Here is a 15758-nt window from a genome sequence, read left to right as displayed (position 1 = left end):
CTTCAGCTCAGGTCACGATCTCACGTCCGTGAGTTCGAGCCCCACATGGGGCTCTGTGTTGACAACTCAGAGCCTGGAGCCTGTTTCAGATTCTGTGCCTCCCTCTCTCTGACCCTCCCCCGCTCATGCTCTGTCTCTCTCTGTCTCAAAAATAAAGGTTTAAAAAAAAAATTAAAAAAAAGAAAAGGAGATGAATCTAAAGGAAGTGATCTTACAGATTTACATCCTCGCCCAACACTTCCTTCCTACTGCTTCCTGCTGTCTTTGCTCCGTAAAACCCAACAAATAGAAAACCTGCTTTACACTAACCATGTGTTCTAACAGAAAGTACAGGAGACCAGAAAGCCCAAGCTCTGTCCCTGGATGGTTCTGGCCAAATCCATTCCTTAGGCTTCATCTCCTCTTTGAAGAGGAGGCTTTGAATGGTCTGAGTTCAGAAACCTCCCCCAGCCCTACAGTGCACATTGTGGCACATGGAAGTTGTTCCATAAACACTGACAGAGAGGAGAAAACAGGAAGAAGAAGAAGAATTCACTTGTTTTTCTGTGCGCTTCAATGTAGCTCCAAAGGAAAGACACTTGTGCCAGATATGACGAAGCGCAGGAAGGGAAGTTCCCAGAACGTGCCAGAACTTCTGAGGGCCAACAGGGGGAACCAGAACCAGTTCCTTTCTGAAGGCAAAGCTACTGTGACTGAGGACATTTTTCTGTTCTCCCACGACAGGGCGTGTGTAAGGGCATAATTAGATAGTGATTCTCTACACACGTGTGTCTTCTCTCCCTCTGCACCACCTCCTGCCAAAATCCAAAGTTTACGAGAAGGTGGCTGAACAAACAGGCGATTAACACCCCTGAAACAAAAACCTTAGACTCAAAATGAGTCCTACTGAGGGGCGCCTGGGTGGCTCAGTCGGTTGGGCGACCAACGTTGGCGCAGGTCATGATCTCATGGTGTGTGGGTTCGAGCCCCGCGTCGGGCTCCGTGCTGACAGCTCAGGGCCTGGAGCCTGTTTCGGATTCTGTGTCTCCTCCTCTCTCTACCCCTCTCCTGCTCATGCTCTGTGTGCCTCTCTCTCTCTCTCTCAATAATAAATAAATGCTAAAAAAAAATTAAAAACAAAACAAAATAAAACTAGTCCCACTGATAAGGAAAAACACTCCTATCTCAACCCTGAAAATTATGAGACAGAACCATTTTGTTTTTTGTTTTAACTAACGAGGAGGCATACAGCAAGTATCTCCATGTTTGCCTAAAAGCTTACTTTTCTTTTTAAGGGAAACAGGACACACTCCTATAAACATCGCATGAGAGCTACTGGCGAGATTAAGAGGTATGTGCTTTGGCCTACACTGAAATAAATGTGTCTCTGTCCAGGAGTACACCCTTACAAAATGTAACAGTAGCCAAAGAGAAAAATCCAAATGCACAGCACAAGACAATTTATACAAATATAAATAATTTCCCTTACCATCCTAACATGCTATATTTACCTGCTATATATAAAAAAAAATTTGATCTAACTTTTTAAGTCAACCAGAGAAATATCTTCATCTTTTCCTTGCCTTAACACTAGAAAAGATAACTTTGTTTTAAGTTTACTTATTTATTTTGAAAGGGGCGGGGGGAGGGAGCCCAGGAGGGGCAGAGAGAGAGAGAGGGAGAATGTCAAGCAAGCTCCGAGCAGTCAGTGCAGAGCCTGATGTGGGGATCAAACTCATAAACCGTGAGATCGTGACCTGAGCTGCAACCAATAGTTGGATGCTTAAGCAAATGAGCCACCCAGGCGTCCCTAGAAAAAATAACTTCTAAAAACAAAAGAGATCTAATTTGGAAAGAGCAAGTGTCTAAGTATCCTAAATGCCACCCCCACCAGCAGGGCCACACGTGAGCGTCTGGTCCCCCTTCTTAATACTTACTGGTTCTTCCTCCTCTCTCCATTCACCAGAGCAGGATGAGTTCCAAGGTGCTAGCCTCGATTCTCTGTCTTCTGTTTCTCTTAATCCTCTTTTCCTTGACAACTTCATAGACACTCCTTCCTTCCACCTCCTATCTCCTCTACACAAGAATCTACCTGACCTTTCTAGGGCAGAGACTGCAAACCTCGGACACCTTGCGAGGCATTAATAGCAGATGCTTTGCCATCATTCCCAATTTAACCCACTCTAAAACCGAATCTGTCAACTTGTCCTGGCACCAAAGCAGCCCTTTCTTCTTGTGTCCCTGCTGGATTTTCAGTCGTTTGGTTTCAAATTCCATAGTCCTCTCTGCCTCTGTTATATTGTCTTCTATATGCTTTCAGCATCCAAGTCCTGGGTGCTCTATTTCTTTTTTTTCTTTTTTTTTTTTTTTTTTTTGTGTGAGGCAATTAATATTTTATTTTTTTGACATGCAAATTATTTTTATTTTTTAATTTTTTTTCAATATATGAAATTTATTGTCAAATTCGTTTCCATACAACACCCAGTGCTCATCCCAAAAGGTGCCCTCCTCAATACCCATCACCCACCCTGCCCTCCCTCCCACCCCCCATCAACCCTCAGTTTGTTCTCAGTTTTTAAGAGTCTCTTATGCTTTGACTCTCTCCCACTCTAACCTCTTTTTTTTTTTTTTCCTTCCCCTCCCCCATGGGTTTCTGTTAAGTTTCTCAGGATCTACATAAGAGTGAAAACATATGGTATCTCTCTCTGTAAGACTTATTTCACTTAGCATAACACTCTCCAGTTCCATCCACGTTGCTACAAAGGGCCATATTTCATTCTTTCTCATTGCCACGTAGTACTCTTTTGTGTATATAAACCACAATTTCTTTATCCATTCATCAGTTGATGGACATTTAGGCCCTTTCCATAATTTGGCTATTGTTGAGAGTGCTGCTATAAACATTGGGGTACAAGTGCCCCTATCTGGATGCTCTATTTCTACAACATCTTGATAATTTTCCCCTTCCTCTTCTCCAGTGTCCTGGCACTGCTTCAGTACAGATCCTTATCACCTCTTTTCTTGCACATTTTATTGAATATCAAAATACCACCTCCAGCCCCTCCCCAACTCACCAAACCCAATTTATTCTATGCTCTGCTTTGACATTAATCTACCAAAACAGAGCCCCAACTATGCCCCTGCTTTGTTCAAAATAGGCAGCAGAGAGACACGGAAGGCACAAGGGCCAACCCTGGCATCAAGGCCTTCCAGGATGTCACCCAAGACTCCTCCCCTTCATGTACTGTTGGTCCGACTCTGTGCCTTATCATTATGTGAACACAGCTGATACTCTTTGCCCTATCTCTTGACACATCCATCTACAATCAAATGACTATATATATGTGGGGTTTTAATAAAAAGGTCTTGTGCATTTTTCATTAAGTATATACCTAAGTATGTAATGTTTTTAACACTTATAAATTACTGGATTTGTTAAATTTTTTCTAATTGCTCATTGCTAGAATAGAAAAATACAATTTGTGTTTTGACCTTTTCCCTGCCACCTTGCCATTTGTAAGTCCTAGGAGGTTGTTTGGAGGTTTCTTAATGTTTTCCAAGTAGGTGATCATAATGGCTACAAATAAAGATGCTTTTTGGGAATGCAAGCTGGTGCAGCCACTCTGGAAAACAGTATGGAGGTTCCTCAAAAAACTAAAAATAGAACTACCCTATGACCCAGCAATTGCCCTATTAGGCATTTATCCATGGGATACAGCTGTGCTGTTTCGAAGGGACACATGAACTCCCATGTTTACAGCAACACTATCAACAATAGCCAAAGTATGGAAAGAGCCCAAATGTCCATCAATGGATGAACGGATAAAGAAAATGTAGTATATACACAAAATGGAGTATTACTCAGCAGTCAAAAAGAATGAAATCTTGCCATTTGCAACTACATGGATGGAACTGGACTGGAGGGTATTATGCTAAGTGAAATTAGTCAGAGAAAGACAAAAATCGTGTGACTTCATACATATGAGGACTTTAAGAGACAAAACAGATGAACATAAGGGAAGGGAAACAAAAATAATATTAAAACACACTATATATATATATATATATACACACACACACACACACACACACACACACACATACATACATACAGGGAGGGGGACAAAACAGAAGAGACTCATAAATAAGGAGAACAAACTGAGGGTTACTGGAGGAGGTGTGGGGGGGGATGGGCTAAATGAGTAAGGGGCAGTAAGGAATCTACTCCTGAAATCATTGTTGCACCATATGCTAATTTGGATGTAAATTTTTAAAAATAAAAAATAAAATTTTAAAAAAATAAAGAAAAAGAAATAAAGATGCTTTTGCTTCCTCCTTTCCAATCTAAGTATCTTTTATTTCTTTTTCTTGCCTTATTACACTGGTGAGGACCTCCAGTCAATGCTAAATGGAAGTGGCTAAAGCAATATCCTTGCCTTATTGCCTATCTTAGGTGGAAAATGGTGAATCTTTCACCACTAAGTATGATGACAGCTGTATATTTTCAATGGATGCTGTTTACCACATTAAGGAGGATTCTGTGTCACTCTAGCTTGCTTCAAGTTTGTAAATAAATGTTGAATTTTGTCAAATGCTCTTTTTCTGCATCTACTGAGATGATCGTATGGTTTTTCTTTTTTATTCTGTTGATGTGGTGATTACATTTATTTTTTCATAATAATGGGCTATTTAAAATAATTTTTTTAAGTTTACTTATTTCTAAAGACAGAGTGCAAGTGGGGGAGAGGTGGGGGGGGAGAGGGAGAGAGAGAGAGAAAGAGAGAGAGAGAGAGAGAGAGAGAGAGAGAGAGAGAGAATCCCAAGCAAGCTCTGTGCTGTCAGTGCAGGGATTGATGCAGGGCTTGAACCCATGAACTGTGAGATCATGACTTGAGCTGAAATCTGACACCCAACCTACTGAGCCACTCATGGCTCCCTACACTATTTTTTAAGGCAATTTTAAGGTGTACAGAAAAACTGAGCAGATGGTGCAGAGTTCCCATATACTCTCTCTGCTTGGGTAAACCCCCAATGGTTTCACCTATTAATAACTGAGTTAGTGTGTTACACTTATTATAGTTGATGAACCAATATTGATACAGTATTAATAAGTAACCTCCATAGTTTACATTTGGATTCTCTCTTTTGAGCTATACAGTTCTATGAGTTTTGATAAATGCGTAAATGTCATATACCCACCATTATAGTATTATAAAAAATTATTTCACTGCCCTAAAATCCTGTGCCTCACCTATTCATCCCTTCTCTCCTCCTGCTCCCCTTGACAATCATGGATTTTTTTTTTTTTTTCTCTTTGAAGGCAACCAAGTTTGCAGTGAATTTTAATTTGGATTTTAAGTGAATCTGGCATGTTACAAGAACTGAGTTAAAGATACCTACTATTAATAGTAACAATGGAAATAGCATTCTAAGAGTATAAAGAATACGAGACCTTTCCTGTATAACGTTGGGGAGGAATAGTGCTAACTCAACCAAATATTCAAAATGATAGCCTCTGCCTTCTCCTAATCAGCACTCCTACCTCCAAACATTTCTTAGTAAAATGCACAAAATTCTTACACATAACAGAAGCAGTGCATTGTTGCAGGTGGGTGATTATCATTATTCACCATCATCACATCATTACATGAAATTTCAACAACTGCCCAAACAGACAACACACAGAAAAAAAAAAAATCCTTAGAACACAAATTAATGACAAGAGAATCCATGCTGCTGGTGAGCTTTGCAAGATCTAATGCACACTTTGAGGTCAAGTCAGAAAGAAGCAACAAGATGACAGAGTGGCCAGGAATTTGGATCTTCTTGAGAATGGAATCAGGGCAGACAGTTCTCTGGCTTAGCCTCTGGCAAAGTGGCTCTGTCCATCACTTGCACCTTTTTTCTGCTAAACTAGTGGGTGTCGTTCCGCTCCAATAGATCTTCCTTCCTTCCTTCCTTCCTTCCTTCCTTCCTTCCTTCCTTCCTTTTCCTCATTCATTCAACAGTCACTCTGGAGCTGCCATGAGCTATGGGTACTGTCTCAGGTACACCACACATTTTTAATGTCTGTAGTTTTGCCTTTTCCAGAATGTCATGTAGTTGGAATCATACAGTATGTAGCCTTTTCAGATTGGCTTCTTTCACTTAGCACTATGCATTTACGGTTCCTCCATGTTTTCCCGTGGCTTGGTAATTCATACAGTATTGCATTGTATGGACATACCACAGTTTGTTTATCCATTTACTTACTGAAGAACATCCTGGTTGCTTCCAGTTGTTGGCAATTATAAATGAAGTTGCTGTAAACATTCATGTGTAGTTTTTGTATGGATAGAAGTTTTCAGCTCATTTTAGTAAATCCCTAGAAGCAGGATTACACAGCTACATGATAAGAATATGTTTAGCACTGTGATAAACTTCCACACGGTCTTCCAAATTGGCTATACCACTTTTCATTCTCACCAGCAATGGATGACAATTCCTAGGGCTCTCCTCCTTATCAGCTTTGGGATTGTCAGATCTCTGGATTTTAGTCATTCTTATAGGTATGCAGTGGCATCTCATTGTTGTCTTAATGTTCAATTCCCTAATGACATATGATGTGAAGCATTTTTCATGTCCGTGTTTGCCATCTGTGTATCTTTTTTGGTGAGATGTCTGTTCAGGTATTTTGCCCTTCTTTTAATTGGGTAGTTCATTTTCTTACTGTTGAAATTTAAGAGCTTTATACACACACACACACATATATATTTTTTAGGTGGGGGTAAGAGTCCTTTAGCAGATGTGTTTTGCAAATATTTCCTCCCAGTATATGGCTTTCTTTTCATTCTCTTTACATTTTTTTTTTAACGTTTATTTATTTTTGAGACAGAGAGAGACAGAGTATGAATGGGGGAGGGTCAGAGAAAGGGAGACACAGAATCTGAAACAGGCTCCAGGCTCTGAGCTGTCAGCACAGAGCCCAACGTGGGGCTTGAACTCACTGACCGTGAGATCATGACCTGAGCCAAAGTCAGACGCCCAACCAACTGAGCCACCCAGGCGCCCCTTTTCATTCTCTTTAGAGTGCTGTTACAGCAGTGTGTACTTTTAACGAAGTCCCACTAATCAATTTTATTTTTACAGGTCACACTTTAGGTGCTGAACCTAAATGGTCATCAGCAACCCCAAGATCTCTTAGATTTCTCATATGTTATCTTCTAGAAGCTTTATAATTTTGCATTTTATATTTAGGTCTATGATCCATTTTGAATTAATTCTTATGAAGGGTATAAAGTCTATATATAAATTCATTTCTGTGCATGCTGATGTCCAGTTGTCCCAGCACCTCTTTCATATTTCATTTTGGTATTTTCTACTAACCTATCTTCTAGTTATTTAACTCTCTCTTCAGCTGGATCTTGTCTGCAGCTAAACCCTAAATTCTTAATTTTGGTTTTGGGTTTGTCAGGGTGAGCATTTCTATTGGATTTTTTTCCAAATCTGTTTTGTCACTTTTTATGGTTTCTAACCCTCTCCAACATTTTAAAATCTTATCTTTTATCTCTTTAAATATAATAAGCATAGTTATTTTATTTTATTATTTTTTTTAAATTTTTTTAACGTTTATTATTTATTTTTGAGACAGAGAGAGACAGAGCATGAACGGGGGAGAGGCAGAGAGAGAGGGAGACACAGAATCAGAAGCAGGCTCCAGGCTCTGAGCCATCAGCCCAGAGTCTGACACGGGGCTCAAACTCACGGACCGCGAGATCGTGACCAGAGCTGAAGTCGGACGCCCAACCGACTAAGCCACCCAGGCGCCCCAAGCATAGTTATTTTAAAGTTCATGCTTAACAATTTGAACATCTGAAGCATCTGTGGGTCTATTTCTACATTTTATTGTTTCTGCTATTTCCTATTCATGTTACCTTATCTTGTAATGCACCTCTTTCTTTGTCTTTGATTGTGTGCAGACACTGTATTTTTAAAATGGTCTGTGGAATCTTCAGAGATTTGGGATTACATCTGCTTCCTCTGGGTGCCTATAAGAACCTCCATTCTAGGATCGCTTTGATCCATTTTTAGTGCTTGAGATTTCCTGGTTCACACAAAGAACTCATAACCACACAGGAATCCATGTGAAGACTGTTTATTTCTATTTCATCTTTATATTCCAGCCAAGGCTGGGTCTCAATCCATTCTGCCAAGCCAAAGTATAAAGAGTTTACCAAGGACTCCACCTCTGGCAAACTCTGAGCTCTAACATTTTTGTCCTCCTCAGCTCCCCAGATCCCATGAGGCTGTCAGAAACACTACTTTGCCTTTAAACTGCTCTGTCTGAATGGGATACACCCAAACACCAGGTTCACTCCTCTACATTTCCACCTTCGATCTTGGCTTGGTAATTCTTCACTAACTTGGTATTTCTCCAGTGCCTTCAAGCACAGGTTTTTAATATTAGGTCCAGTCCTAGCTATCCTCAGATCTGCTGAAGTCAGAATGGGACCCTTCATCCTATGACTTCCACAAATATTTTGCCTCTTGTGGCCTTTAACACAATTGACTTTATATTAAATTGTGCATGTTACCCCACCCCCATTAGAATGCTAGGATCAGGTCTCATTCATGCAGTATTGTTATCCCCTGCCCAGAACAATTATTTGCTAAATTGAGCCAACCAGTCTTTTAAGATTTTGCTAATTTAGCATGTCTGAATCTCACTGTTTTAAATCCATAAAATTTCATGTTTATATAATCATCATTAAAAACACCATTCCCTTTCCAATTTGCTTTCAATATTTCAGTTTCTGCAAGAAAAGACCTTATTTATTTTAATGTCTTTTTAAAAAATATGACTCTATTGTGTCACTTATTTGATTTTAAGGTGATCTTTATAATTCTCAGGTGTGTCTTACAGTATGCACCTATAGATTTCAATGTGGTGATTTAATATTGATTTTATTTTGAAAATTTCATGATACTTCGTAGGAACTATCAACAGAACACCTAGGAAAACACAGTAAGCTCTATATACTGAATAGAAAGAAACCTAGAAAATTCTTAGGTATAAAGAAATTAGTGATTTTTTTTTAAATGTGGTTTTGTGCCTCTTTTTAATTTCACTGCGAATGTGTAGAATTGCTCAGGATTTCATTGCCTTTTTCTGTGGGGAAAGAATTAAATATATCACAAGGATGGCAGTCTGTTCTGAAACCTCTAGGACCAAGAGCGAGGGAAGGAAGAGCTGCTTAAGGTCACTCACATCTTTCTGAGTAGTAGAGACACTTTTTTGACTGCAACTTTTAGGGACCATGTCTACATCAATAATTGCTCAGGGAGAACCTTCTAATTCCCCAGATTTGGCCAGATGCCACTGCTTACATTCCTATAACATCATATATTTCCTCTTTCTTAAAAGATCTCATATTATTTGTTGGATATGTACCTTTGCTGGAGTTGAAACTCCTAAGTGCCAAGGACAATTCCTATATCTCCTTCAATAAACATAAAGGGTAACAGTTAGCATTTTGCTGAGTTTCCATTACTCTAAAAGCTAAGTTAGACTTTCCTTCATAGCCCTAGATGCAAGTAAGCCAAATCTATTCTGAATTCCTTACCCTCCCCAGCATGTCTTAGATTCTGACCAGACATTGTGTGTCGGGTGTGTAGCCTGTCTTGACTCCTTCTCAGGAACCAAAGCTATATAACCAGCCTTATTGGTGAGGGACTGGTTGAATTTCTCCTTCCTTTTGGCACTAAGTGTCCCTTGATACCCAATAAAATACTCACCAGTAACAAAATCAGTCTTCAATTATTCAGGAGTTGATCATTCAGATCCCCTCCTTCTCATATTCTTTTTCCCCACCTACTCTCTAACCCGTAGGTTGCTCACTGGTAAACAGACCACTGAAGGCTGGCCGGAGCAAGGAGAACGATTCCAGCCAGTGGACTTTGTGAGGCCCAAGAAACTCCAATGAGAAGTCAGAATTTGTGGATGGCTTAACGCTACCTGAAAGTCTGGAGAATTTTCCTGATGCTATCAACTACTCTTGGTAGGGCATAGAAAAGATCATCTGTCCCTGGCAGCAATCATTCTAGGCTGTTACCAGTTTTGTCCTTCCATTCTCTAGGTGGTGATTCTCTATGGTCCCAGCTTCTCCGCTTACTCAATGTGTGAATTAAGACACAGTTTCATCTCTCTGAGCCTCATTTCATCATTGATAAAATAGAAACAGTAAGCTGACAGGTTTGCTCTGAGGACCAGAGCATTAATTCCAAGAAAAAAATAATGTATGAAAGTGCTTTGTAAATGCAGATGGCATTCCAATTTTATATCATTACCGACATTAATTGTTTTTTCATGGTTTAAGTTTTAATGAGAACGCTGATTTTTCTTCTCAATGGGAGAGGTATTCCACATGGGTTACTGTGATGGATGAAGTCCTGGATACGTGCACACTTAATATGAGTGTCAAATTCCATCTCAGTGCTTACCTTGGGAGGTTTCCTTAATGATGGAAACAAAAAATTTCAGCAGCAGAAGTAGAAAGGGTTGTCAACACAGCAGCCACATCAGAGGGAAGCAATGAAAAAGAAAAAACATAACGGAAACTCAGCATCTTGGTAACATGATCTGAAGGATACTCTACAAAGATGAGAAGCCAAATTCACTTTGCTGCCTGAAGTGATAAACTATTATATTTGCTCAAAAATATATTACAGGCACAATGGGTTTCTTGCCTGGTTTACAGAGAATGGATTCAGTCACTCAGAGGTATTCTTAATGATTCTAAAAAATGCAAACAGAAAAGCATCCAGATAAAGAAAGCATGTACAATCATATTGTACCTGGTCAAACACTTTTAAATTAATTTCCACATTTAAATTTTCTTAAATTGGTGTTACAATATATGTATATTTCCTTCGATAAATATTCTAATTTACATGGGATTTTTTTCCCCATTTGAAAGCCACAGTTCTCAACAATTTTCATGTATTTCATCACTGAAGAGAAACTGAAGAGCTAGCCTCCTCCCATAACCAGCCACACAAGCACATTTTTACATGTTAATATCCCCCCAAATGACTGGAATTGCCACCTGGAGAAAATTCCGAAAAGCAAACCGTTTTCAAAGTAACAAACCAGTGGGCTGACTTGCCTTGTAAACATTTTCCATGTATATGAAATTAAAAAGCTGAACTATGATTTTTATAAAATGTGAGCCTCTGACAGTTAGTTCTTAGCCTTCCTGATGTGGGTGTTTTTAATCAGCCTCCAGTATCATCAATACATAAACTGTAAAATTATCGTTAAGTAGAAATGGGGGAGTTTTCCCCGTGGCTTTATTCCTTCTTCACAAGGAATAAGACCTGAAGGATAAGAAAATGGATTTTCCAGGGCACAGGGCATGGAAATCAAAAGGTACAGGCAAAAATAGCACGGTGACCTTTCTCCAGCATTGGGCACAGCACTCCTCACAGAGCTCTGAGGGCCCCAAATAAAACCCGGAGCTCAGCGGCAAGGAAAGAATGTCCATGCATTCCAAAATCAGGTAGACAATCCGAAGTTTTAAATAGAGGGAAAGAAAACCATGACATTCCATAAAGATGAAGCTTTATCATCTTCTTGAAATTGTATGACCGAGCTGAAAGGATCCTTCACGTCATTACTTCAGACAGGCACGATGGGAATGTGATTTTTTATCGTCAGGTTTTAGAGGGGACCCTATCTAGAAAAACTGGTATTTCTGGCTGCCATCAAGTAAGTGTGAACATTCTATCTACCCTTTCAAGCAGGATAAACATTTATGGATGTTATACTAAAAATGCACGAGTGCTTTTAATCTAAGAAAGCCATGGATCTTTGCTTTGTGCATAAACTTAAAGGTTTCTGCCAAGAAAATTTCCTTAAGTGGAACACTGTTCTGGAAGGCATCTGTTCTGAGCAGGTAGAACAATAATGAAAACAGTATGCACAGTACTTTTGACTAAACCTTCTCTAATTTTGCTTGCCTTACTTTTTAAAAGCCACTAAAATTTTTTTCTAATGTTTTTATTTATTTTTGAGACAGAGAGAGACAGAGCATGAGCAGGGGAGGGGCAGAGAGAGAGGCAGACACAGAATCCGAAGCAGGCTCCAGGCTCTGTTTCACAGAGCCTGATGCAGGGCTCGAACTCACGGACTGTGAGATCATGACCTGAGCTGAAGTCAGATGCTCAACCAACTGAGACACCCAGGCATCCCTAAAAGCCATTTAAATCACTGTTTTACTTAACAAAGGACAGACGAGTCACTTGGGTTATAAAAGGCAATCATATGAAACAGCATGGACCAAGTTAATAAAATAAACATTCTATGTGAAGGCTGTGATGAGCCAAGCAATCTAATGGAGGTCGAATGTGCTAACAGGAATCCCAGGGATCTCTCCAGAGTTTTTGTGTGCTTCTTTCATGCTACAACTGTATGACAATCATCACCAGCAGCAAAGTACCAGTGCTGTTTCATAGTCAGTAGTATATTCACCCCCTGAGCTGTCTAACAATAAAGCTATCCTATCTTCATGGACGTGCCAATATGGTTTGCCTTATTCTTATTCGGAAACCAATCCTGTTTCAGCATTATAAGTATTTAAAAATATATATATCCCTTTCCCTTAGAAAGACAGCACATCATATAGGAATGACAACATGATTCTGCCACCTTTCTCTGTTCTTTGGGATCACTTAAGAATAAATGGAGACTGGGGAGCATGGGAAAAAGGGAGGTCACTACACGGACCTGCTGCTACCCAAATTTACTCATCGTTTAATTTAGAATAAAGATCCTTACCAAAGAAGGAAAAGTAAGTCACTTAGTGTACCAAAAGTGTACTTCGTTAATCAGTAAACCTTTCTTGAGATGTGAATTAAGAGATGAGCAACTAAGTGATCCTAATTCAGAGCCAACATTTACTACCCCAATCCCCAGAGGCCACATGACATTCTCTGGTAGTCGTGAAGAAAAATTTTTCCATTATGAGTAATACTTGTACTGCAACCAAATATAGTATGTTATCCTTTGGAAAAAACCAATAGGATATTACAACGTAAAGATACAAGTTTTCGCACAAATGTATGAGAAAGGATGAATAACATAAGCCATCTATCAGAAACATAATCAATATTATCTTTTTTAAATTAGGTCTTTGTTGATTGTATCCATAAGGTCTTATCAACAGTTTCATCTAACTCTCAGTAACATCCAGCTTATCGCGGATACCAGCATGGCTCAGAAAGAGGCAACATCCTCAGCCAAGCAAACATTCAATCAACTACAAGAGCACCTCTTCAAACAGACCTCACTGACCTACAGACACAGGCTTGGTTGCTGACTCATCAGAAAATGTAGCATTCCATTGACACTTAGGTAAAAGTATGTGTGTTCCTGACCACTCTCACTGCCCAACTTGTCATTCATTTTTAAAAAGTCCTTGTTTTGGGGCGCCTGGGTGGCTCAGTCGGTTAAGTGGCCGACTTCGGCTCAGGTCATGATCTCGCGGTCCGTGAGTTTGAGCCCCGCGTCGGGCTCTGTGCTGACAGCTCAGAGCCCGGAGCCTATTTCAGATTCTGTGTCTCCCTCTCTCTGACCCTCCCCCGTTCATGCTCTGTCTCTCTCTGTCTCAAAAATAAACGTTAAAAAAAAATAATAAAAAAAATAATAAAAAGTCCTTGTTTTTAGTCGTGATCCTCTGTAAGTTATCATGAGACTTTTTGTGTGTGTATTCCAAAGAAATAAACTGAACACAATTTGACATTTTGGAAGCCAGTAAGGTTGTGTTTCTAGATCCCAGGATTTGGAGAGAAAATAAGGAGGTGCATGCCGGGCTGGCACTTAATATACCCCCAATAAATGCTGGCCATTATGTTGACTGCCTCTGTGTGCCAGGTTACCTAAGGATCATATGCAAAACTTAAAGAGTGAAATAAAATAGAATGAGGGGGTTAGACTAGAATGTTTCCAATCCCTTCCTACGCAGGAACTGTTTCACAGTAATGAAACCCTGGTGGGAATTATTTGAGCCATTTCATAATTTTGTATGGTCCATGAAGAAGAAAGGGTTTTCTAAATCAAATGTACTATTTTCAATTAGTGAATCATATCAAATTTTTCCCTAACATTTATTACATGTTAAAATAAATGGACTTGATGGGTACTGAGGAGGGCACCTTTTGGGATGAGCACTGGGTGTTGTACGGAAACCAATTTGACAATAAATTTCACATATTGAAGAAAAAATAAATAAATAAATAAATAAATAAATAAATGGACTTCTCCCCATTTTCCAAAAAAGAAAGAAAGAGAAAAAAAAGAAACGAAGGAGGTACAGTTCTACATGGATAGTAGCTCTATTTTACAGAACACCAGAGCTGCTTTTCTCTCAGGATAAGCAGGGCAGTGAATCTCTTCAAGGTCACCCACACCAGGTATCTGACAAGTCCTGTCATTTCCATGTCTTTATCCCACTTCTGTCTCCCCAATCTGCCTGATTAGATTTCCCCACTCTCCAAGACACAGCTCAAAGCTCAATTCAACTGTGTCAAATCCTCAAATGTTGTGTGAGGAGACCACCTTGGCCTTTCCCACCTCTGATATTATGCCCCAAGGATCTCTATGGTCAAAAAAAAACAGCTCAGCACTTACCAGCATACATAAAGCCCTTCAGTAATTTTGTCTATATTTGAATCTCCCTGAAAGCAGAGGTCATGCCACATGCTATTTTCATGACCTCGGCCCTTGATCCTACATATTCATGCAGAATGGAAGGCACTGTAAGAACTCAGAACGAATTTTTTACATTAGCGAGTTAGACATAATCCAGATGTGAAGATTTTCTTCGATTACCACCACAGTCCCAAAATGTGGGGGCAAAGACTGCTCGCATTTAATAGTAGTGAGGACTTCAGAGATTATTAGAAAACGTAGACTCTTTTCAATGACTTATTTAAAAACAGCTATTTCTCGGGGCACCTGGGTGGCGCAGTCGGTTGGGCGTCCGACTTCAGCCAGGTCACGATCTCGCGGTCCGTGAGTTCGAGCCCCGTGTCAGGCTCTGGGCTGATGGCTCGGAGCCTGGAGCCTGTTTCGATTCTGTGTCTCCCTCTCTCTCTGCCCCTCCCCCGTTCATGCTATGTCTCTCTCTGTCCCAAAAATAAATAAAAAACGTTGAAAAAAAAAATTTATAAAAAAAAAAATAAAAAAAAAAATAGCTATTTCTCTGCACCAGCATTTCATACAGAGAAGTTCAAATCCCATGTTAACAAGGGTCAAACCCTCAAAAGTTGCAGAAGTCAATTAAGTTCAGAAAGGCAGTTTGATAAGACTAGAGGAGACACACACACACACACACACACACACACACACACACACACAGAGAAACAGGACTGTAAGAATAAGGTAGACCTATACTGGGCCAGCTCTTGAAATAAGGAGAGGGTACTTAATTTAACAGGTAGCCCAGACCTGGAAAGTTCAACAAACAAGTGAAATGAAGAAAGCAATGTAAGAGTCTATTACAATAACCCTAGATAACTGTTGTTCTTTCCTCATACCTCATGTTGGAAGATTTATGGGAGAAGGAGTCTTCTGTCCATCACTTTTCCCTATCAACTATAGTTAGCGCCTCAGAAGTGAGATGGCCAAAGGCCCTAGTGTGCAGGGGCCCTAGCACTAGTCAGCGCTTTGGCAGACAAGACGGATCCGCCTCTTGCTTCTGAAACAGGAAATTCTCTTCCATGTGTGTTTTATTGACTGAATG

The 15758-nt window shown here is 39.9% G+C and overlaps 1 protein-coding gene across 9 annotated transcripts in view; it reads right to left on the bottom strand.

Annotated features, from left to right (window-relative positions):
• Window positions 1-15758, bottom strand: part of KIF13A (kinesin family member 13A) — a 216661-nt gene that overhangs the window by 122288 nt on the left and 78615 nt on the right. For 8 of the 9 annotated variants that reach the window (XM_060614713.3, XM_060614715.3, XM_060614714.3 and 5 more), the window contains exon 3: window positions 10459-10471. The exons of the other annotated variant lie outside the window; for it this stretch is intronic. In XM_060614713.3, coding sequence (XP_060470696.3) covers window positions 10459-10471 — 13 coding nt within the window. The remainder of the gene's footprint in view (window positions 1-10458; window positions 10472-15758) is intronic. 9 annotated transcript variants of the gene reach the window in all.

This window comes from Panthera onca, chromosome B2, assembly GCF_046562875.1.
Source record: "Panthera onca isolate mPanOnc1 chromosome B2, mPanOnc1 haplotype 2, whole genome shotgun sequence".
NCBI lineage: Eukaryota > Metazoa > Chordata > Mammalia > Carnivora > Felidae > Panthera > Panthera onca.
Note: the sequence above shows the minus strand (reverse complement) of the source record. Positions and strands in the feature narration are given on the sequence as shown.